At 39.5% G+C, this 25240-nt stretch overlaps 1 protein-coding gene across 2 annotated transcripts in view; it reads right to left on the reverse strand.

Annotated features, from left to right (window-relative positions):
- RBM39 (RNA binding motif protein 39) overlaps nucleotides 1-23616 on the reverse strand; it is a 39847-nt gene extending 16231 nt beyond the window's left edge. Inside the window, exons 1-9 of one of the 2 annotated variants that reach the window (XM_084853744.1) lie at nucleotides 23334-23616; nucleotides 17607-17670; nucleotides 15823-15872; nucleotides 6685-6879; nucleotides 5042-5107; nucleotides 4903-4953; nucleotides 3462-3579; nucleotides 2800-2952; nucleotides 1673-1810 (exon numbers count right to left, since the gene is read on the reverse strand). In XM_084853744.1, the coding sequence (XP_084709870.1) occupies nucleotides 1673-1810; nucleotides 2800-2952; nucleotides 3462-3579; nucleotides 4903-4953; nucleotides 5042-5107; nucleotides 6685-6879; nucleotides 15823-15872; nucleotides 17607-17657 (822 nt within the window). In that variant the 5' untranslated portion in view covers nucleotides 17658-17670; nucleotides 23334-23616. Of the gene's footprint in view, nucleotides 1-1672; nucleotides 1811-2799; nucleotides 2953-3461; nucleotides 3580-4902; nucleotides 4957-5041; nucleotides 5108-6684; nucleotides 6880-15822; nucleotides 15873-17606; nucleotides 17671-23333 lie in introns of both variants that reach the window. The other variant, XM_084853743.1, reaches the window with a different exon arrangement.
- Between the last annotated feature and the right edge of the window lie 1624 nt (nucleotides 23617-25240).

Here is a 25240-nt window from a genome sequence, read left to right on the forward strand (position 1 = left end):
ATTACTCACTAGTTGGCAGTTACATCCAAACCAAGTTATGGTGTGTGATTGCCCAGAAAACCAAGACTGAGAATTGGACTATGTGAGGGGAGAAGGAAATGTGTAAGCACAAGGCTTGTTCCGATAGTGCCAAATCATACTTTGATGTATGTGGGAATTGTCCCATTGTGTTCGTAAAAGCACAAAACATGTTAGTTCAGTTAGTCAGATGGCAAGGTTTTTTTTTTTTTAAGCCTAACACTTTTTCCAAGAGAAATATTTCCAATAATCTTAAATGTTGATGCCTACCCCTCTAAGTAAAATTATTTTAAGCCCATTCTTTCCCTAACGCTCAGATACGATTATGACTAAGAAAATCTACCAAAACTCCAATTTACTTGCCCCTGTCACTGGACCTGACACATTCACACATTTGTTTATGGAAGAATGAAGAGATGATGGGACATAATATGCAAGGCCACGGGTCTATAAACATGGGCGGCCTTTGAAGGAGGTTTGGAAGCTTCAACCAGTACAGAATGTAGACACCCAAATGCTGGTGGGGATAGGACAGTCAGAGCATATCAACAGTAATACTGTACCAGTTGCACTTTACAGGTATGTAAGGGCCAATTTCAAGTGCAGTTTTCACCTCTGAACTCCTAAACAGTTTGGGACCAGGTTACTTGAAAGACTGTCTACAATTGTTATCAACCTGCCTGCACTCTGAGATAATCGTCAGAGGCTCTGTTCATCTGACCGCCAGTGATATCAATTAGGTTGGTTAGCATGAGGGAGAGGGCCTTCCCAGCAGTGGCCCCATGCTCATGGAACTCTATTCCAATTGTAGTTCATATGGCCCCGTCATCACAAACCTTCAAACAGGTGTTAAAGACCTATTTGGTAATTTTTCTTAAAGGTATATTATGCCATTGTTTTATCTGCAACTAAGGGAGCAATCCTACGGCTGCTAGACACGACCAGACGGCCATAGGACATCTTGTTTTCTGGGAACTGATCTTCCTCTACTTCTGCGCTGCCTTGGAGGCAGCGTGGAACAGCCCCATCCTCCATGCTCGCAAGAGGAACGCAGAGTAGCCGAAAAGGGGCATTTCTGGGGGTGTTCCGGGGCAGGTGGAAATGCCTGTACGACATGTCTTATCTGTCGTACAGCAGCCACCTTCCCCACTCATCCCTCCTGTCACTAGACAGCCACAATCAGCTGTCTAGCTGAAAATGCAGGGCAGGAGGAGCGTGGAGGGAACAATCCCCTCTGTGCTTCTCCTGCCCTGCATTGGATAGGCAGTCGCTTCCAAGTTTGGAGGCGGCTGCCTGTCTGGATAGGATTGCACCCTAAATTAGGTTATTTGTTTTAATACTATGCAGTGCTGATTTTTACTGCCATTGACTGGCATTAACTCCCATTGCTGTCTTGTGATGCTTTATGGTGAGTTCTTCATTAAGATGTTGTGATTTTATATTTATACAATGTGAGGGCTTGACTCTAAGAAAGTCCTTAAAAAGGCCTTACATAAATAAAAAGGTAAAATGGCCTCCATTCTTCTGTTGTGGGATCAATTCTCTCTATGCTAAAATCATAAATGTAATTGTCTTTAAGTGAATTCATCTTTTAGATTTATATTTGAGAACACCAGTCTGGTACAGTGGTTATCTAACCAACCAGAAAACTTACCCGGCCAAATGGCTCAAAGATTCCACGAAGCATATCTTCAGTTATATTGAAGTGTAATGATCCTACATACAGCCTCATGGGGCCCGCACTGCCCTTTTGTAGATTATTAGCCATTGCTGCTGCTCTGTTTTTCTCTGCCTAGAAAAATTATACAAATTATAACATACATCACTACACAGAGTCTGACAGTTGTGCTACAATTAACTACAAAATGCTCCAGGCTGTATGCAATAATCTGACTAGACAGTCCTCATTCGTATATAGCTAACTGAGAGCTAGAGAATAGAGCAAGCTCTACATTCAAAAATACTGCCATATAAAGGCCTTCCATGATTCAAGATTAGCAGTTTGATATTAAAAGTACTGGAGTTCGTCAAACTGAAGGCAAATTCCAACTAAGCATTCATCACCCTAAATATCCTTTTGATAAGATAAAAAAGATTTCCAGCTTTAGCGCTCCCACATCTTTCAATTCAATTCAAACTCTCTATATTAAAGGTAACATGGTACAAGTAAATGGCATCATAGTTTGCATCTTAGTTTACTTTTAATTTTTTTGTCTTCTGTGTCTGCCTCTTACCCATTATTAAATGACAGTTTTGTATTTTACTGTATTTGCCTTAACACTGTTAGCCACCTAGAAATCAGGCATGGCAAGGCAGGATAGAAATGCTTCAAAACAAACAAACCTTTGTAACTAAACACCATGGCCAAGATCTAAAGAACTGTGAACACAAGATGTTTTTACAGTGCAAACCTATGTCTGCTTGGAATTAAATCCCACTATATTCTCCCTAGTAAGTGTAATTAAGATTGCAGCCTTAGACTTGTTTTTCTTTAAGAGAAGCCCCTCTAGATCCTGCTTGGTGAACTGCTTTTGAATTGCACCTCAGTTTCAAAAGCAGTTCAAGATAAGACACAGGCTGACATCCAAAGAATAAGTCAAAAACATTTCACTGGACATGCTCAAGCCCCTTTATTAGCCCAAATTGTCTTCTTTGGATCCCAACTTCATGTACACAACACAATGAAACTCAGCATACATAAATTAAAGTATCAAAGACTCGTTCATGAAGTAAGGCTTACTAAGCCTATAAGAGGTAGAAAATAATTCAGTATCAACTTACTTGAGATGCTTGTACAATAATTGGTACTCCCAACACTCGCTGTCCAGTTAATCCAATTGCCAAAGGTACTGAACTAACATCAACGAATTCCACATAAGCAATTCCCTTGGAACGTCTGGAATTTCTATCAGAAATCATGCGTACATCACGAACCTAGAAAAATGGAACGTTCAAACATTGTTTTAACTAACTGAAAACTTTAAAACGGTTCATTAACATCCATATGCCATTGTACATGTAACAGAACTCAATTTCCTCAGATTTCTGGCTCTTATTTACTTATTTATTTACAAAACATACTTAATGTTTTGACATTTTTACACAGAAAAATTCCATGTAAGAAAATATGTAAAGATCACCACATGCCAGACATAGATTTTGCAGCATGTACACATATTGAGAAGCCTCCAAAAGCAAACAACACAGATGCAGTGAAGAGCCATTACTGTCACACAATTCTACTTGTAACTTGGTTTTACCATGTCCCTGTATTGGAGGTTCCACATGCCTGACTCAAAATTTCAGTAGCTGAATCTTGCAAACCATCTCAAAGTAACTTAAATAACCAATAGCTATATAGAAAGCTTGGCAAGATCCATTCAGCTTTTTTGTTTCAAGTGTATCAAGGAGGGCACCAGAAGACATTTTAGAGTTCTTGATACCTTTCCTACAGTAGAGAAAAACTCTTCCAGGTCTCTTGGCCTAATTCTCGCAGCAAGTTGCATACAAAACACTGTTCGAGCATCCCGCTCCTCTGGAGTAAGATTATCAATAGGTTCTCTGAAAAACAAAGTAGAAACTATGATCAGTAATTTTAAATTTTAGAGAAAGTTCAAACAAATTTGATTCTGATACCCATTAAGACCATTTACACTCAAACACAGATGGAGAGATAAGACCTGAATAGAACATGCTTCTATAGTAAGGCAGACAGGTGTTTTTCAAATGCACCAGATATCTACAGTTCCCTCTAATGAGATGGGTAATTGTTTCAAGAGTTCATTATTTTTACTGCAACAGAACTTAATGCCCTTAGAAAAGGGCTCCATTGCACTTTCCTCTGTAATGTAGAAGTTCTACCCCAATATGCTAATGTGTAAAACAGATGGAAAATACAAAATAGAGTATGGGAGGAGGTACTGGGTGTAACAAAGGATGTTTTAGGAGTCTTACACCCTGACTCTAAGCAGCTATGCCTAGAAATGCCTGTTATTTTAATGGACATACTTCTAAGTACGTACACCTTACCTAATCACAGCATTAGAAAGGAAATGCTTTTAACCTCAACGTACTTTAATAGTTGTGTATGTCTGAAATGAAAGAATGTATTCAGCCATTTTACAAGTTTATGTCTTTCTATACTCTATTCATACATAGGTAATCAGTACAGCACTGGGCAGCAACAGAAATGCAATGACACATAGCAAAGTGAAGGCAGACCACTGAAGGTGTGTGCGACATCTATGATTATATGTATTATTTTCTGAACATTACAATTAAACAAAAAAGAACTTTTAAAACAAATTATAATCTTAAACTTTAGTCCTGAAAGGAGCTATTACAAAATGGTTTGATTTCCTCCCCAAATAGTATTTCTACCTTGCCCTTGCAAAATTTCCACATACTCTGACACTGTAGCAAGGCAATCAAGCAGAGTTTCTGTAAGTAGCGACCATGTCTGAAGTTCATGCAGCCTGGCTGACAGCCAAGTCCTCTCTCACACTGTCTTTATAGAGCCTAGTTCAAGGAGGCCTGGCATAATCCCTCTACTCAGACTGGCCATTTCCTTCCTTGAGCAGAGGGGCTGCAGGGGCTGTCTCCACACAGCTGGGACGTCAGTGGGTGGTGGAGACTGGGTAAACTCCAATACCTGAGGACAACTACAATTACACATGATGGTTGTACTCTTTCCAATCATGCCAGATTAACGTACTAATACTATCTGTGGTGTGCAGAGCCAACATATCAAAACATGAAAGTTGTGTGTAGGTTCCAGAAGGCAACAGCTATGAATGGAATTTAAACAGAAAGCAACTAAAATATCTTATAATATTGAACACTGCATAGAAAATTAAAAATTAAGGAGGAGGATTAAGTGCCTACCTCACAGGACTCTTGTCTTTTCTGAATGGACTTTTGCTCCTAGATCGTCGTCTGCTGTAGAAAACACATACAGAATTATGAAAGTAATAATTATCAATATAGCTACTTAAATTCTCACTGTAAAAGAAGAAAATTAAACCTTATTTTGATGTTGTGAGGCAAGCCAATCTTTCCTCTGATGGCACTGTTGAACTTGGGTCCAGAACTAGATTTTAAAAAAGGAAACATTATTAAGCACATTCGTATTAGCAAGCACCATCTTAAACTGAATGCTTATGTTTGTTTTGAACACAAGCAGAACACAACTAAGGGAGATATGTGCAGCAAGCCTGAAATTAACTTGGTAGCATTTTGTCACTGTGAGATACGCTGACCTGCTGGTTGACATGTTAGCAACAACCCAGTGTACAGACGGAGTGTGGGCTTTGTTGAATAGTCAGTTGTCATTGCGTGCGAACCCTGCACTATGGTTTAACCATGGGTCAGTTCGCATGACACGACAGCCCATTGTGGGTTAACTTACCCATGAGGAGCTACGGCATGCGCCAGCTGCCATTATGAATATGCAAGCCGTAGCCAGGGGAAGCCATGGCTTGTCATGTAACGTGAACCCAGATGGCAGGGGTTATTAGAGGGTTAAACAACATTCGTGTAGCCCTAAAACAAGCTGGAACTTGCATATTCATAATGATAGGTGGCACTTAAAGAGAAATTAGATGATGTATAGATGGTATATGTCACCATTCAAACTGCCTAAAATGTATAATGGTGGTTCTGGAAAATGTTGGAAATGTGAAGATCAGGATGGAACGTTTTATCATTTATGGTGGACTTGTAAAAAAGCTAAAATATTTTGGAAATGAATACAGTCTTTAGCTCAAATATTAAAGACTACTATAGAATTAAAGCCAGAAACTTTTTTATTGGGTCTAACAGATAAACACGTAAAAGAGAAGGGGGGGAACCCTCTTTCTCTACATGACAATGGCTGCAAAGTTACTGTATGCACAAAAGTGGAAGAATGAAATAATACCAACTCTGAGCGAGTGGATCATCAAAATGATGGAACTGGCAGAGATGGCAAAACTTACTATTATAATTAAAGAAGGATCAACAACTAAATTTATGTTAGATTGGAAACCTTTTATAAAATTTGTGCAAGAAATAGAGAAAAATGGTATTTATGTATGTGGATTTTGAACTTTGTGATTAGTTCTCCTTTTTGTTGTTGTTAAAAATTATAAATGAGATAATGTCTGTGAACTCAATGTATGATATACAACTAAGATAAGAAGCAGAGCATTTGTTGTGTAAGGGGAGCCAAAGTTAGATATCTTACAATCTTAAGAGATATTTTAGTGTATGTGTATTGTGCGTTTATGTTGCTTTGTTTTTCTTTATAAAAAATAAAATTATTATATCATAATGGTAGGTGGCACACACTGAGGCGCCCATGAACATAGGCTTTATAGAGCCTAGTTCAGTGTTGTTCGAATCAGGTCTGAGTTGTTAATCACAAACAACCCATAGTTCACAACCAAACAATAAGCCATGAGTTCTCTTCCTGGGTTGTTCATAGTTAACAACCCATAGTTAAATGGTGTAGGGTTCACACATAACAACTCATGATTCACTGACAATCCATACAGAATTATTTTGCATTCTTTTTCTTCAAAAAAAAAATCTTATACTTGGCTCAGAGTTACATTCTCTCCTACTCAACAGATTGTTTATTTAGCATTGAAAAAGTTAAAACTAAAGTGGTAATTTCATATAACATACTAAGGACTTCTGTAACGCCCTCTGAATCGACGTTCTCTGCTTCTTGAGCGGCTGCGTCTCCGTTCTTTACTTTTACTGCGCTTCCTCTCTCGACTTTTGCTCTTCTTCCTCTCACGATCACGGCTTCTTTTGCGTTCCTTGCTTCTACTCCTCTTCCTGTCATGACTACGACTTCTGCTCTTGCTCTTTTTTCTCCTGAACAAGGCAGACAACAAAAAAATCAGCTAACCTGACTTCAAAAGCAGCAAGTAATAAAAGTCACTTATCAGACTATATAGGGTGGGATAGTTAGGTGCCTTAAAAAAACCCACCATCAGTTAAGACAAATGCAAATTTTTAATGCACATTATTGCAATCAAATTACATAGGGCAATATCCAATGGGGCTACTGTGCTTACATAATTGACGCAGTGCTAGTGTAAGAGACTCCTAATGCAACGGCAGTAAGGTACACTGGCATGACACGTTTCCTTGGAAAACCCATCATGCTAGCTTAATGCTATTAGCATTGAGCTAGAGGTCACCCTAGCACTATATTAATTGCCTAAATGCAGTAGCCATTGGATACTGCCCATAATTTCTTGTAAATCTCTCTAAAGTGAGAGAGCATGTCTTTATTCAATGCCATCAAACAAAAGGAACATGCTAATTTTGTATAGGGCCTGTAAGTGACTAAACACATTCATAATCATACCCTCAACCAGGGTGAACATATTGCTGCCTCAATTGTTAAAAGTTCTATCTCCCTCCTAGAATAAGCAGGAAAAAAATTTCAGTCACAAGACACAATTTATAAAATTACTACACGTAAGTATACCTACCAAATTCCTTCGCAGAAAAGTCAGCTTCACAGGTGATTCTGTACTGTTAATTTAATGAGACTTTTTCACTCTATTGCCTGCATGCATTAGGTATGTTCCAAATGGAGAAGGAATAAGTTCCATTGGAACCAGTAGTTTGGATCCAAAGGTGCCCTTTCGCTAACGGAAAGCCTCTTCCACTCACAGAAGGGCTGTTTCCGACCTAGCGGAAAAGCATTGCATGAGAAAATTAACCCCAAATCCAAAGAAGTTCTTCCGTTTGCACCAAGTTGTTTTTGAAACCATCTTATGGCCCACTAGTTTACGCAACAGCTTTATCTACACTATTCACCCTATTCTCCACATACTATAAGCACAGCCCTTAATATGCTGTGCTAATGAACTAAGTGAAGCCTTCTACTAGCACTTGCACAAGAGTTCACCCAAGAGAACTAATGCATTTCTTCCATTCACAGTTATCTGGATTTAAGAAAATGGTTTAGCCACCTATTATATTGTTAAATATTGTAACTATTTGCTGGTATCAGTCAAATTGCAATACAAATGCCAAATGCATTTTAAAAAGAAAAGCACCCAACAGAATTAATGCAGGGACCCACAGGTAAATTTCATATGCCCAAACAGAAATGTATTACCTAAAAATATGTTTTGAGCACATTGGGACCACTGTACATGTTAAACTTTAAAGCATGGGTGGGCAGACTCCTGGCTTGCAGGATCTACTTAGTTTTTTACAAGAACATTGAGGTCTACCAACAGGAGCCAGGTGCAAAATAGCGGCTCCATTAGAAGTGGGAAGATCTAGAATTAAGGAAAAGTGTGCCTCTGACAACATGTTGCAGCCCAGAAATTTATTCTCAGTACCAGAAATGAGGTCACTGTCCTTTTACACAAAAAATCTACTCTCAGTTCCACACACACCCCAGCTATGTTTCAGCAATGTAAGGTGGGCAGCAGTCTTTTTGTTGTTGCTACTATTAAATAACTATGAGTCAGAAACCCTTGCAGATCTATTGCAAATCACCCAGGAGTTTACTTTCTGCCCACCTCTGCTTTAAAGGATTTAGTCTCTGATATGGTAATTAAAATTCCAGTATTCATAGGCTGAATAATCAACTCAAACCTAAACAGATTACCTAGCTTGATATTAGACAGATATTATGGATGGCATTCCTCTCTGCAGCCAGGGATCCTGAGTCAGATATCCACAAGAGACATCCTTATAGGAAGCAACCCTCCTCAGATGCCCAAACCACAACCTGCCAATACAGGATTAACCACATGAAATCTTGCCAATACTCTCCTTCTCCAAGGGAAACGTCTAGGTTATCAACTGAATCATTTAAGAGTTCAGAGTTAATATTACTACTCTAAAGAAAACAGTTCTTGAGGAATTTTTGCAACATCAACATTTGTGTATACCTAGAACCTACAAGCCCAGTAGCTTAAGGTTGTCTTTTAAAGGGCTATTTTTACAAACTTAATTTTGTTGATATTTTATGTTTCAATTTTTTTTTTAAATTGTAGACTCCCTTCAGCAACGATGTGCTAAGCATACATGTAAAAAATGTCAGGATAGATTAAAAAAGTAAAGCTTGCAATTAACTACTTATGATCTTCTGTAGAGTTAAATTTGTCTCTGGGCAACTATGAGTACTCCTTTGGCGGAGTTAAAGGAAACTCTGAAAACAGAAGTGCAGCATTACACTTCGAGCTACAACTGATTTTCACATCAATTATTAGGATGAACACATGACCTAATGTTACTTAAGCACTCCATTTATCAACTCTCAAGTCTTGTTCAATCAGCTGAAGTTTAACAATCTGAAGGATTTTTCTAACATTAATTTAGGAATAACCTGACATAAAACTTAAGACACAAACCAAGAAAATAAAGCCATCCCTTTATGTTCAAATGTCTCTTTGAAACAGAGTTAATTCCAGTTCATACACAACTTTAGCTTGTGTTTAGCTGAAGGAACATATCTTGCTGCATTTTTCATCAACAGGACATCTGAACAGGGCTTTAAGAATTATATTCTCAATTAAAATGTAAAGTATACTATGTGACATTTACCAAGTTTAAAATTAGGATTTTCCCTCACCACCCCACCCTCATGGCTAATATTTATTTTAATTTCTGATAATCCATCACATCCAGAATGGATGTGTTTGCATTACTTTACTATTAAAAAATACATCATCCACACCACAAAAATGATTAACTGCTGCTCTGAAAAGGACCAAACCCTGGCTCTCCCCACATCTCTTCCCCTGTACCATGACAATGTCACTTCCTAGAAAAAGTAACCCAGTTACCTGGTGTTGCTTTTTGCACAATGCAAGGGCATCAGAGCTACTTTTTGCAGCAGAGAGGATCACTTCATATATTCATATCCTAGGTAACCAAAGGGACTGGTCACTACTATTGCTTGTTTTGGCTATGAGGAGAAAGCACCCTGCAAGCTTCCAGAACAACCAGCCTGGCATCAGGTGATGTTCATTATTATGTTTTGGTCCAGAGAACTATTTTTTTTTCAGTAGACCTATGTAGTTTACAGACTCATGGACCTTGGGCTTGAAGTTCTCTGCCAAAGTTCCTGTCAGTAGGGCTTTTGTTTTGGTTAGGATGCATTTAAGACATAGATCTAACACACTTTTAAACCAATAGGGTGCAGAGTTTGAGGTTGTAATGTTCCCACTTTCTGCTTAATCTAGGGCTAATTGGGCTCAAGATGACTGTAAGAGATCCACAGTAACACAAAATACAAACAGATACAATTAGAAGCTACCTGTGTGATATGCATGGTAGTATGTTTCAGATATTGTTAATGGATAAAAATTATTTGTGGAGCCTGGTGTTTTGGCCCATGTGCTGTAACCAAAGCTTTCCCTATTTAGCTTGCTATCGGGTAATAAATCAAAGTAGCATTTTGGGACTAAATCACCATCAGCCATTTGCCTATGGCACTCAGAGAGCACTGCAGATACATACACCATTTAAACTACAGGAAAAGTAAATGTGAGTGCTTACAGTTTATTTTAAAATGACAATGACTAAATGAAAAACTGATGAAAACACATGCAGTCATTGTCATTGTAAAATAAATTGTAATTTGGCCTAGTAGCACCATTACAGAAGACCACACAAATCTACTATGTGGAGCAATAGCATACATAACAGGCTAGTCACTGAAAATTAAGCAGCTTCCATTTTGTAACAGGTAAATAAGTGTCCCTATACTTGGAAAGTACCATGTCATTTTAAGTCTCACAGCTATCAAAAATGCACAATTGGAGACAGCATCTGTTCAGATAACTAGGCTGGTAATAAGGGTGTTTTTACACTGGTAATCAAAGCCACTGCATTTCCAAATATGTTCTCCCATATCTTCCAGTAACGGAGGATCACCAACATGGAGCATTAGTATTATGAAAGAAAGTTTTTACACAGAAAATCTGCTTTTGTACAGATAGGCTAAACAAATCTATTCAACAGGCTATCACACCACTGAAGACATCTGATAGTACATCTTTGTGATTTTCACACCTGCTTGGCACTTTTAGATGTACTTGAAAAAGAATTTGGAGATGGTTAGACTTCAGACACATTGAAGGAATTACAAGTTCTAGCTGAAGTACAGTGTTTTGAATGGCTACCATTATAACTGTACTACAAAGAAGCAAATAAATAGCACGCAACCTCTGAAATTTTAGAGGTTTTTGACATACTTACAATGGGCAACTCAGATTAGTTATTTTGAGACCATCTAGAAAAAAGTTGTGAAAGTATACATTTTGCACTGCATCTAGAAACTCTTCATCAATACTTTGAACAGGCCACTGTAGGAGAATGTAAAGGAAACTATTCTTTGGGAGTAGTTTCATACCCTCTTTGTAGTGTCCTACTGCACTTTGGCAAATCCAAATAAATCAACTTCTCTTCTGTCCAGAAGTAAACATTGCCTTGCTGATCATTATCCAGAAAGATAACCATGTAATGTTCTTTCAACATTTGGTGGGCTTACTGGTAATTTATTGAACAAGCTTCAGCAAGTAAAGTATAAATTGACTTGTTGGAACTCTGACAGAGATAGCATACCTATCAGCATAAAGAAAGTGTTGCTGAGCAGATTGGTGTTCCAAAGCTATATATATTTGAAAAGGAACAGGGAAACATATTTCAGTGGAAAAGCTTCTTTCTGATCATATGAATAAAGAGTTACTTTAGAAAACCCTCTTATACGCTGTGTAGAAGACTGGAGGCTTGCAAGCCATGGGCAAGGGTATTCATTATCACTACCATGCAAACCATGAGAGTTCAGTGACAGTAAGCCTTAAAGTGGACCCAACAGAAAGCAATATAAGAATACTCATGTGCAGCATGCAACCCAAAACTGATTATATGAAAATGTGTAATCAACGGGTATCAGACATACTCAAAATAGGTTTAGCATTATCTTCACTTCCTAAGGCCATGCCACCTATTCAGGATGCTCTACACCAGTTTGAACCTCTTTCAGCCACAGGGCCAAATTCAATTTCAGAAAAGCTCTGAAACTGCATTCCAGTGATGGGCAGGGCTGAAGGCAAAACATGATGGGGCCAAAATACTTCTTAACTTTAGTGACAGTAACTAAGCCCTAGGAGAAGTATTTCAACCTGTTGGTATGGAAGAAACCTGCAGAAAAACCGGGAAACCACCAAATAGTTGGGGAAAGGGGGTGGGGCAGGTGAAGGGGGCATGGCTATCTGGGGAATCCCAGAGGGCTGGATTTGGCTGATGGGTCTGCACCCCTACTCTACACCAACACTACAAAAGGGCAATTACTAGGCTAGTATAATGAAGCACTGAAGTTGGTAAGCAGTAGACTTCTTCCCATGTTGGCATGGCTGACAGGAGAAAATGTTCTTGCCAGACCTAGATGAAAGCATACTGAAGGAAGTGCACTGTGGCAACAAGCCAGTAAACTATTGAGGTGCTTCTGTTTTGCTATTGGGCTATCCTGAACATGCTCACATACAGGTACAAAGTGTGAAAACTTTGACAATAAGAACAGCTAATCCCACAATTCAGAATGAGATGTGCCTGATAAAATTGAGTTTGAGTAGGATGGTTTATGTTTTCCTGGGCCTAATGCCTATGATAGAAACATCTGTCACTGCAGCATTGCTGAAGCTAACTGGGAACTTACCTGATCTGTCCCTTAGAAGGGAAACTACTGGGAGCCCTATGTAAGAACAGAATAAAGTAACTACAATAAATACTTTAAACTGTATATTTCTTCTCCTTCTGACATATTAATTAAACCTGAGAGGGTGATTATCACTTTGGTAAATTAGTCTTTTCTTGTTACTGCGTGTTTCTTTTTTTGTGGCAAATTACAAGCTTTCCATTAACTTGTAAGCCTGTTTCGTATTCTATTTTATGTGCTATTATGCATACGCTATTTCCTTATTATGTTACTATTAAACTAAATAATGCTGTTTTCCCATGAAAATCCATGCAATCATCATAAAACACTCATACAATTTCTATTCATCTACTCTGCAAGGCTTTAAAATGGGGCACACCTGCAAGGAACTGTGAGCACTAGTACCAAAAGGTAAAGATGGGGGGCTAGTAATAATTCTAAGGCAAAATATTACCAATATAGATATATGGCTAACCACTGCAAGTATCTGACAGCAGAGCTAAATGGGGAAGTTTTGATGTATAACATGCTGCAGATAGGCCAGAACTCTGGGCTTCATAAATAATCTATAAGCAAAATCTCAAGCTCTTTTTTCATGCATTTTAAACATGTTTTGTACTATCTATTCTGATTTTTTCATGAAGCTTGAACTAATTATTTCATTATATTCTGGATCACTTTAGTAATTTTGTGCCTTCTGGACCTCAAATGAAGCAAAAAGTGGTTAAGTAAAAGCCCACGACAAACCAGCACGGTAAAAGGTTTGTGTGTTTAAATCAGAGGTGTGCAACTTGGTGCTCTCTGTGTTTGGTTCTGCAACTTCCATCAACCCTCACAATTGGCTAGGGCTGATGGGAGTTGCAGACCAAAGTATCTGGAGGGCCACGAGTTGCTCACCTTTGCTTTAGATGTATCAGAAAAGGGGGACAGACGGACTGTGTGAAATTCTGCAGAGAACATTTAGCCCAATGTCAGTGAGGCTATTAGCTACATAAATCTAATAAGTAAAAAATAGTTCCTTAACAGTAGAACTCAAAAAAATCATTTTCAGCCATTTTTTCCTGTTCTCCCAGTGTCCTACATAACAAAGCCTCTTGCTAAGTCTTCAAGGTGAGAAAAGGCAGAACCTTCCTCCAACACCTAGGATAAGCAGCAAAGAGATAAGTTAGCATCTTCCAACCAAGGTATCTTTTAGTGAGAGTGAGAGTGCGTGTTTCCTTGGCAAGCAGTCTTTCCTTGCTGCAAGACAGCACTATGGTTTGCAAGCTGCACTGCAGTTAAGACAGGCTACAGTAAGGGGTTCAAATAACTTTAGTGCAAGGTTTACTGTGAGAAATGTATATGAACGTTTCTTGAAACAAACTACTGCTGGAATAACTCAAAACTATTGTGCAAATTTTTAAGGGTTCTGGTGCATAATATACTGTGGGACATTTATTTGCTAATACATCCAAGCAGAGGCATTTACTGCATTAGCTGCTGGGATGAACACACCATTAAAGACAATTACAAAAACAGTTTTTTAAGTGAGAATCCTCTTATTCCCACAGACCTATTACATTGTTGCCTTTATATACAACTTTAGCAATGTATTTTAATGGTTTGCAGTCTTAAGATAGGAATGAAACGTCAGGTTTTCCAATAAAACCATTTTTGTGAGCTTATGTAGTAAAAACAATAAAAATTCATGATATTCAGCAGATATACAGATTGAAGACATTAATGGCTAACAAGGCTGCTGGAGAAATTTGGAGAGGAGAGAATGAAAGAAAAAAAAAACAGGGTTCCCCCTCCCCATCACTTTACAGCAGTGACTCCTTCCCCTATGTATTTTGCCCAACTTTCTAAAAATGAGCCTAGATGGTGAAGGTAATTAGGAGTGTCCATTACTCCCACTATCAAATACTGTAGCGAGAGGATTTGTTTACTTTCCTGATTCAGGCTGCCTTCACATGAGTAAGGCAAGCTACATCAGGTTCTCCTCTAGGTATAATTCAGGTACATGTGTCATTTCTGTACTGTGTACATATATTTATAAACAGCAAGAGTAATGCTAGGAGGCTGCCACTTGCAGAAACCTTGCTGTACCTTATCGCAGCGGCGTTAATTCTTTCAGCCCAAAGGCCCAATTCCATTTGGGGGAGTCTTGAGGGCTCCATTTCAGTGGCAGAGCCAAAATACAAAGAAATACTAGCATATTTTAGCTTCAAGCTCTTAGTGCCAGCAACTAAGCCTTAGGAGAGACATTTCAACCTTTTAGAATGGGAAAGACTGCACAATAGCTGGGAAACTACCAAATGATTGGCAGTTGGGGGAAGGGGCATGGCCACCTGGGTAACCCCAGAGAGCTGGATTTGGTCCAAGAATATGAAATTCTGCACCCTTGATATACAGGAATATATACCTCACATTTCCACAAGGAGCGCTACATTTTGTGAGATCTTTCTGCAAGGCTATTAGCAAATCTGCTTCATTAGGTGGCAATGCTATGTTGGTTTGCATTTTCTAATGCCAACGCTACTCAGGAGTTGTCATTAAGAGATGAAAGACTGGCTGGGATTCGGGGCAGTGCCTTTTCTGTAGCAGCTGCAACAGAACTTATGGAATCAATTCCCTTGGAACCAATTATTAAGATCGAACTTAAACTACCTTAGCCTAGAATAGAAAGAACAAGTTCCATTGTGCCCCGAAGATTAATTAGATTTATTGTGATCTGAGCTTTTGCAGTCAAGACCTTACTTCATCTGATGTAGACTCACCTCTGAAAATTGGCAACACAATAAGTTTGATTCACTTAGTCTTTAAGTTTCCACAGGACTGTTCTTTAAAAAAAATTAAGTGAATATTTATGTGTGTGTTTTATTTTGATATATTTAGTTGTACTTATCACTTTGTGAGCTATCTTGAGTTTCTTGAAAATTTGTCAGCCAGAAATTTCGGAAATAATATGCAAGGATTCTGCTCATGCTTTTCCCATAGAGTGCTGAGCATAAAATAATATGCTTACTTAAAAACTGAAGGCCACCAACTAGAAGGGAGGCTGCATGCCAAAGTTATTGATCCAAGGCAAGAATGTTTTCTTAGGGGGAGCTACACAATAAAATCCCCCAGTAAATACTTACTTCTTGCTGCGCTCTTCATGGCCATTGGCACTGCTCAATTTGTTCTCATCCTAAGCAGGGTTGATAGAAGAACATCGTGAGGACGAAGTGGAAACATTTCAAGTGGTCAAAGGGGTAATGGGAATAGGGATAAGAAAATACAAAACGAAAATTTTAATACTAAGTTTTACATTTAATATGGAGTGCTACTAATTAATGTAGACTTGTTTAACCACTTCGTTGCTTACATTTAAGTCATACAATTATAAATACAAGAATTACTATTTTAAAAAAATATTTAAATTGTACATACATCCTTAAATAACTTAAAGTTATCCTGCAGTTTTCAGCATCAAGTGGTTAAATGAATAAAATGTAAAAAAGACGTTTCATGTTTAAAAGCATTTTCATGTACTATAATCCCTTTTGACCAGTACCAAGGCTATATCTCTGCCTAAGCCCCAAGTGGCCATGCTAGCAGCCAGCCACTATCGATTTCCTGTGACCGATGCCATTCCTGAGATCTTCGCCCATTTTCGTTGGAGGGTTGGGACTGTAAGAGCTTGATGCCACCTCTGTCACACATCTCGCCCTGAAGCAAACAGGGATTCACACTGCTTTAGTAACGTCGACTCCCAAGTCAGTCATCAATAATCCAACCAGTCCAGCCTAAATATTCCCTATTTCCATACCTGTTTACATGGAAAATATCCATGTTAAACTAGCACACAAGATTCTTAACATTACAAATTATGATTTGCTTCAAAATATTAAGTAGCTACTAAATATTATATAAAACTTAAACACGAGAATTTAAAAGGTTACAAGCACTTGTCCAAAACTCATACCATGTAGCTGCACTAAAAGTACTCCAAAATGAGCTAACGGTTGCTGTTATGTTTATTGTAGTTATCACACCAGTTACACCATGAGTTCAACTGCTACATTACTTATATAGAGAGAGATTTATGAAGCCAGTGCTACTGCATGCATAATTTAACAATTTCACCAAGATCTGGTGAAAAACTAAATACAGTTGCTGCCTGTTTAGATCTGAAGCTAGGTATTAAATATTCGGAAACGTAGAGAAATTGTATCAAAGTTTCTAAAATTAAGTGAACAAACAGAAGAGTACTCTTTCACAATGAATGGTAGACTGCAATAATATGTTTTACTTTTACTAAAATGTGAACTATTCAGGGATCCAAGAATTTTGGAAAGGTCTTTCGCGCAACAGCTGATTGACACTTGTCCTGTTAAAGATTAATCACCCGTCTATCTTTTTAAAAAGCAGTCACTCTTCTTGCATTAAGCAGACTAAAGATTTGCTTGCCATGAACTTGGGGAAGATGTTATTCTTGGAACCCTGCTATTTGCCCAAACCACTGCATTCACCTTGTTGCTATACCAAAATTGAGCTGGTCGTTTTTAGGAGAGTGTTTTTTGTCTGTTGTCTGTTTGTTTTTACCTAGGGGGACCACGGTACAGCGATACGTCACTCAATTACTACCTTATGATTGACAGTTCACACTGGAATCAAAGGTGAATTCATGGGAGTAGAGGTGAGATATCGTTAGGCAAGTCTACAAAGAGAGATAGATGGGCATTTATTCATCACGCTGAAGTGAAACTACTGCACAATATAATTACATTAACAGCATATAGTTACTCGTAAGATACATGTAACGCACGTCCAATAAGATAAATCATGAGGGCTCCGGGGATGTTAGTTTACAGTTCAGCAGTAGTTTCATGAATAATGCTAAATGAATATTGCTAAAGACCTTATTAGTATGTTTTCTCACCTTCTTGTAAGGAGCTTCAAGCATTGCTTCAATATCAATATCATCAGCCATTTTTTCAGGACACCTGGAAAGAAGAACAAGATCCTTTAATCAAGGAAGTACTTATCCAGATTGTTTTGAAAAACTATCAAGACTTTTAATGCTTCTGATCATAGCAAAGCTACAACTGCACCACACACTTCTAAATTACTGTTAGCCGTGTATCCCAAAACACTGTCTCTGTATGTTAGTAACTTCACCCAAACATAGTGGCATGCCTACATATTATTTTCTTATCACCCTCACATGTTTACGAAGTACTTTGTAAACATCCACCTTACATACAAGCATGCTTCCTAATAGCAAAAACTAAAGTCTAATATTACACTCCCTTCTTCAAGGAGCCATAACAAATTTTAGATGAAATCCAGAAATAGTTGTGTAATAGACAGTGAGTTGGTGACTCCCCCCCACCCCCCCAGGTACTCATGTTTTACTTTTAGAAGGCTACAACATACTATATAATCCTCTGTAGACTTCCTGGCTAATATAGATCAAGATTTCACAAAATAATTGCTGCATTCAGCTCAGACTGCAGTTGCTCTACAGCAGGGTTTCTCAACTTCTCTGTACCATGACGAGCCCAGGCTTCGTCAATGGGCAAGCAACACACAGGCCGCTGGCCCCAAGCAACCCCTAAAAGCAAAACAAGAACATTTTAAAGCACCCACATTAAATCTGATTTGCGCTAATATCAAGCTTTTTGTACCAAGATTTCTATATTCATGATAATCATCCTCAAAAATTGAACATGTTACTATCCTTAAACCACTGAACTTTCTGGAATGAGACTAAGCTTTTGATATATATTCCTCTAGGTAAGCAAAACTGACCCCGAACTCTCATTCAGCTCATTTGGTGAAGTCTACTTTCACTTTAAGTGCACCTTATTCAAATTCAGTTTGTTCACGTAAAATATTTCCTGGAAATCTATTTAGAACTATGGAACTAATCCATTTTGCTTTGTTGCCTTACCTCCAAGTTGTGGGAGAAACATCACTGGATGTTTATGATGGATAAAGCTCATTAGAGCTTCAGGTTAGAGGTTCCTCATAAATCTGATAATTTTCCTTGCCCTGAAATCTGTGATGAATCATTGACACCTTGGGTCAAAAATCCAAAACAGATTAATCAAACTATCCCAGATAACCTCTTGTATGGAATCAACTGATGCAGATTCCCAATTGCAAGGTACTAGTAAAATTCTGAGTTTGTCATAATAATGATTATGGCTAAGTACTTAAATGAGAATACAATTACCTAAAGTGTAGTAGAATGTGACACCCATTGTGAGAACTGAAATACAGCCTTATGCAGGAGATTACTTCCTTTATGCCATGGAATAGAAAATCCAGTGACACACATTATTGGAATAAGCAGCTATGATAGATTAAGATTTTCCATAAATTACTACTTACAATTCTTAAATTATAAATGTTATAAAATTTTTATAAAAGTAAAACACCATGTGATGAAGCACATGGTCATTAAAATATGATAAAGGTCCATTACTGAATTCAAGAAATGTAAACAGTAGACCTTACTTAATCCGCAGCTCTAACTACCACAATCCTTTGCAGATCCGGTGTACAGAACGCAATTCCTAGTTCAGTGAAAACAACTTGCTTGCACTACCAGATTACAATGAATCAAAATAGATATCCAACTCTTCTAGTAGTTCTAACTGTAAGTGTAACACATAATGCCCATAATGTTATCAATGCCTAGTTTAAAAACTTTCTCTAAATCAAGTTGGAGCAACAGGGTTACTCTGAAGGACTTCAAAAAATGGAAGACTGAAAGTAACAGGAGAAAATATTGCAACAGAAGACAATTACCTGAACAAGTTAAGCCATAGAAAGATTAAGAACATGTGCCACATCCCCAAGAAAGAAACACCTATCTGAAGACACAGCTGCTGCATGGAAAGCAACATCTGCAAATACCCAGTATTTTAGTATGCTTTTAAAAAGCCTTCTACTGTTCTGTTGTATTTAAAAATCTGATTAAAATTGTATTTTTTCCAAACTGACCCATTAAGTAAATAATTCTATGTTAAGAAGAAGAGCATGTAACTGTACTGGAAAACCTTTCAAAGTACAATATACAAAAGTGTTAGGGGTCATGTTTGAAGATTATATACAGCAATTGGCTAGATCTGGTTTCAGCCATATAATTGAATATTCCGTAATTATAGTCAGAATAAATATGACTAAAAAAAGATAACAGCCACATATATCAACGGGCAGATTAAATATCCAAATACAGGCCATGTAACCACAGGAAAACGAATAACATTAAGGGCGCAATCCTATCCAGATAGGTGGCTGCCTCTGAACTCGGAAGCGACTGCCTATCCAAAGCAGGGCAGGAGAAGCACGGAGGGGATCATATCCTCCATGCTCCTCCTGCCCTGCATTTTTGGCTAGACAGCCGATTGCAGCTGTCTAGCCATGGGAGAACAGAGTGGGGAAGGAGTCTGCTGTACCACACATGGGATGTGCCGTACAGGCATTTCCCCTCCCGCCCCAGAATGCCTTCAGCCACACCCCTTTTCGGCCGCTCCGCACTCCTCCTGCGAGCGCAGAGGACAGGGAGGCAGCGCGGAAGTGGGGGGAGATTCCCAGAAAACAACATATCCTATGGCCGTCTAGTTGCTGTCTAGCGGCCATAGGATTGCTCCCTCCAGCAAATAAAAGGTTGACAAATGACACCCTAGTAAACTGGCCTCATTTGGTATTTGAATGGAACTATAACAATACGCAAGAGAGCACAAAAATATTGCTCAAATTTAGTGTGACTTGTTGGTTTGTTGTTGTTGTTTTAAATAATCTCTACAAATGGCAAGCTGCAATCTTTCATGCTAGATAACTGGTCATGATCATCAAGTACTGCTATGTTTTTAAAATAAAGTCCCAAAGTTTTGCTAAATTGGTTTGGCAGAATGATACACATGTCATAGTGCCAAAAACTAAAACAGCAATGTCATGTCAGGAAAAAAACCTGATGTTGAACAAATACCAAAGTTAGATATTGTAGACAGATGTCTTATCTGGAGAGCAAACTCATTTTAAAGGGAACATCCAGAGGACTGAAAGCACATATTGGCATATCTGTTCTCTTATATATTCAAAGAACAGAGGGCCCACTACATGTACCAAAAATAGTCTGCCTAACAAGTTTATTCTATCCCACTTTATGTGTGAAACATGAAGAAAACTCAACAAGGAAGTAACTATTAAGTATACATTTGTTCACTCTGATTTGACACACACAGAGGACTGACATTCTTAGACAAAGCTCAACTGGTGCAGCCAAGTGCTAACGGCATGAGCTGGAAGTGCATCTTCAAATGTCAATTAGCATCTCGCTCTCTCCATCTTCCATTATATTATCCCATACAGGGATAATACTGCTTACATCACAAGCTGGTTGTTAGGATTACTGTAATCATGAAGCACCTTTAGCATTTAGAAATAAACTATTACTGTAGTGGAAGTTTGGGAAATGCGTTCGTTAGCAGGATACCATAGTGGGCTCTCCCACACTAGAGGCATTCAAGACGAGGCTGGACAGCCATCTGTCAGGGATGCTCTGACTGAGATTCCTGCATTGAGCAGGGGGTTGGACTCAATGGTCTTGTAGGCCCCTTCCAACCCTACTATTCCATGATTCTATGATCTGCTTAAGGTTTTGGTCTTCACCATAGGTCAAAGGCACCAGACCAGCATTAAGACAACAACATTAAATAACATGCCCATGAAAAATACCATACCGTTCAACCACTCTGGAGGCCGTTTTGAGGATCGAAAGATGGGATATAATTACATAAATAAATTTGAAAAATAGAATGCATAAACAACAAGATATTAAATATTACAATTTTCTGGGCATCTGAAGAATCAATATCGGTAATACCAATATTGATTTAGCCCGAATACACCAAAATACAAACATATCAAGGTATATAATTAAGGATTAAGAAAAACTGATGATGGGAGTAATGCAAGGTATTTAACTCGAAGGATACAAGATTTTTTTTAAAAATGTGATCGGTTACATTGTGTACTCAAACTGAATCTAGAGCCCTCTGTCAAACACTCAGTTGAAATTCTGCCTTTGTAAAAGGTTCAACCTTGACTTCCTGTTTCTAGCGTTATAAATATGTCACAACAGATCATGTTCTGTAGTTTTGTACCAAGTTATAAGTATGTGTGACCATCAACCAAACAGCATGGGTATTTACTTTTCAGCTATCACAGGGAAACTAACCAGTATGTACCACCCCTTTCTTCTGGGAAGTCTGGACATTTAGGGTGCAATCCTATGGAGATAGGCGGCCGCCTCCGAACTCGGAGGCAACCGCCTATCCAATACAGGGCAGAAGCATGGAAGGGATTGTTCCCGCCGTGCTTCCCCTGCCCTGAATTTGTGGCTGGACAGCTGATTTCTGCTGTCTAGCCACAGGAAATTGGAGTGGTGGCGGGACGACACATAGGATGTGTCGTACCAGCATTTCCGCCCTTCCTGCCCCGAGAACGCCCCTTTTATGTTGCTCCACACTGCTTTTACGAGCGCAGGGCTGCTGCCTATGAGGCAGCGCGGGGGGGGGGGGGGGGTTCTCAGGGAACCAACCTTGGAGCTCCGAGGTTGGTTCCTGGAAACCGACGTATCCTATGGCTGTCTAGCTGCTGTCTAGTGTCCATAAAATTGCTCCCTTAGGCTATAATCCAAGGGGCTCCTTACAACTGTAATCTCATATATATGATGAGATTACACACACACTTAACAAACTTCTTCTGAAAGTTTTCAAATGTCAAAAGTAGTTTGCGGGGGCGGGGGAATATTGGTTGTATGACCAAAGACTTTAGATTATGTTCCTAGGTAGTATTAAAGCTCTATTTATTTGCAAACGGACAGGTGAATTATTGCAACCAAATAATATAGCAAAAAAAAGAAAATCAATCAGGAAAATGAATAAATCAATTAATCGTAATAAAAAGCCTTTATCCAGTTTTTGATACAAGAAAATATATCAAAAATCTTGCACATGCTGTTGTGAAACAAATTGCGCACGTATGGATTTCACCTCTACCGAGATATGGCAACGTTCGTTTCCCCCTCCCACCTGACCGTCGTCAGCCCAATACGCATAAAAAAAGAGAGAGAGTAGTAAACAGACTTCCTACTCTCCAATAGTTATTACGTTGGCTTTTTACTGAGCGCTCTTATTCTCTCGGGTCAGCAGCCTTTCGTAAACACATAGCACATACTGCGAAGTCTTAAGGCCCTTCCCATGAGAATATCTAAAGTAATAAAGAAATAGTTAGACATCTTATGGCGGGAGGTACCCCGGTCATCATCACGAGGGTGAGGGAAGGTCGTCCTCGTCAGCGAAACCTAGCGTGTAAAGCATACGAACAAACTCCCCAACCGATCACACCAACCGACTTCCCCCCGCGCCCCTTGTAAAACGGACAGGCCATACCGCCCCACAACCAAGGAATTGGTCACCAAGCCCTGCAGGCCAGACTCAGGCGCTTCCAAAGGAAGAAGGAAAAGCGATGGGCCCTCACCCAAGAAGGCCTAACGCAACAGCAGGGCCGCCTTCAAGCCTTGCGGGACGTGCGCGGCCCCACCCCCGAGTCTCTAAAATCAGAGGGCGCCTGAAGAGGCGAAGGCAGTTACCTGCGCTGCCGGGGGTCGCGCTTCTAGCTCAGGTGTCTGTGAGGCGGGCGGCTGCTGCTTCTACTGTTGTTTGCTTGCTCTGGGCTCCGGTTGTTCTGTGGCGAGGGCTGGGCCCCGCAAACAGCAAAATTCTCCCGTCAGCGGCGGGAAGAAAAGCTACGAGTAGCCTTGGCCTCAAAAATTCTACGAAGAAGGCCAAAGCCGAGGAAGTTCCACAACAAGGAGATTCAGACTCGGCTCGAGTAAAAGCGACTGCTCCCTGAAATGGCGCCCGCCGCGTCCTGATGCTTGGAGGTGGGTCCGCGCAGTCGATGTGGGGATGCCCAGAGCTCTCCGCACGGGCTCTCGCGAGATTTCGATACAAGAAGTGTTGGGCGTAGAGCAAACGCCAGCTCCAACGAAGCACCTATCGCGAGGCAAGACCTCTCGGAGAAACCGGTCTAGCAACTCGCAAGAAAAATACGTTGTTTGTGTAGCCTCGTCCAAAAGCTGTATCTTCCCTGAGCGCCCAAGAATCTCGCGAGAACGCTTGGAGCATCAAGTGTCATAATAGAAGGGTCAAAGGTTAAGAGTTTTGGCTCTGGGTGAAAGATTAAAACTCTTAGTTTAACGACTCGAGACCGCAACTTTACCTGACTCCTCGTTTTGTGTACATATTGCTGGGGCCTTTAAAATGTACCTGTGCTGTCGACTGGCAATTTTATTTCCATGGGAACTGGATTGGGCAGCCCTGATTTTCAACATTTTAATATTTGGAGAGTGAAGTGCATTGTGACTACTAAAGTAAAAATACCTATATATCCTATCTACTAATTAAAAACAAACTTCATCCTCAGAGTGTAGATCCTTATTTAGCCAATGTGGCACTATCTATCGGAAGAGGGAGGTATTGTCAGGGTTGTAAGCCACCTTGGGAAGACCGTAGATTTGGAAGGTAGCTAGTCCTGTCTCACTAACCTTTTAGAGTTCTTTGACAGTGTGAATAAACATGTAGATGCGTGATCCATTAGACATTGTTTACTTGGACTTCCAAAAGGCATTTGACAAAGTCCCTCACCAAAGACTCCTGAGCAAACTAAGCAGTCATGGAATAAGAAGAAAGGTCTTCTTATGGATCAGTAACTGGTTAAAGAACAGAAAGCAGAGAATAGAAATAAATGGTAAATTCTCCTAATGGTGGGGTGTAAACAGTGGTGTCCCACAGGGATCTGTATTGAGACCAATGCTTTTCAGCTTGTTCGTAAATTATCTGGAATTAGAAGAGTGCAGTGAAGTGGCCAAGTTTATTGATGACACCAAATTATTTAGGGTGTAAAAACAAAAACGGATTGCAAGGAGCTTCAAAAGGTTTTCACCATACTTGAAGAATTGGCATCAAACTGGCAAACATGGTTCAATGTAAAAGTACGTGTAAAGTGATGTGCATTGGGGCAAAAAAACCCTACTTCAGGTATAAGTTGATGGGATCTGAGCTAGCAGAGACTGATCAAGAAAAAGATCTTGAGGTTGTGGTGGGCAGCTGGATTAATATGTCAACTCAGTGTGTGGTGGCTGTGAAAAAAATCATACTGCCCTTATACAAATCTATGGTGTGACCACGCTTGGGAATACTGTGTACAGTTCTGGTCACGACACCTAAAAAAGGATATTATAGGGCTGGAAAAAGTGCAGAAAAGAGCAATGGAGAGAGCAATCCTATGGCCCCTAGACAGCATCTGTTTGGTTTCTGGGATCTGAGGTCAGAACCAGGGCTCTGACCCTGGAACCCAGAAACCACGCTCCTCTTCCCCTTGTAGCCATCGCAGTTCTCTCCAGGCCGCTTATGTCTCTGCACTTCGAAATATAGCACAGAGATGGGGAAAAAGGGGTGATCCAAGGGGCAGGGAGAGGAGACCGGGGAAGCTGTT

This window comes from Heloderma suspectum, chromosome 4, assembly GCF_057233095.1.
Source record: "Heloderma suspectum isolate Gila_16-S chromosome 4, 16-S_ref, whole genome shotgun sequence".
Taxonomy (NCBI): Eukaryota; Metazoa; Chordata; class Lepidosauria; order Squamata; family Helodermatidae; genus Heloderma; species Heloderma suspectum.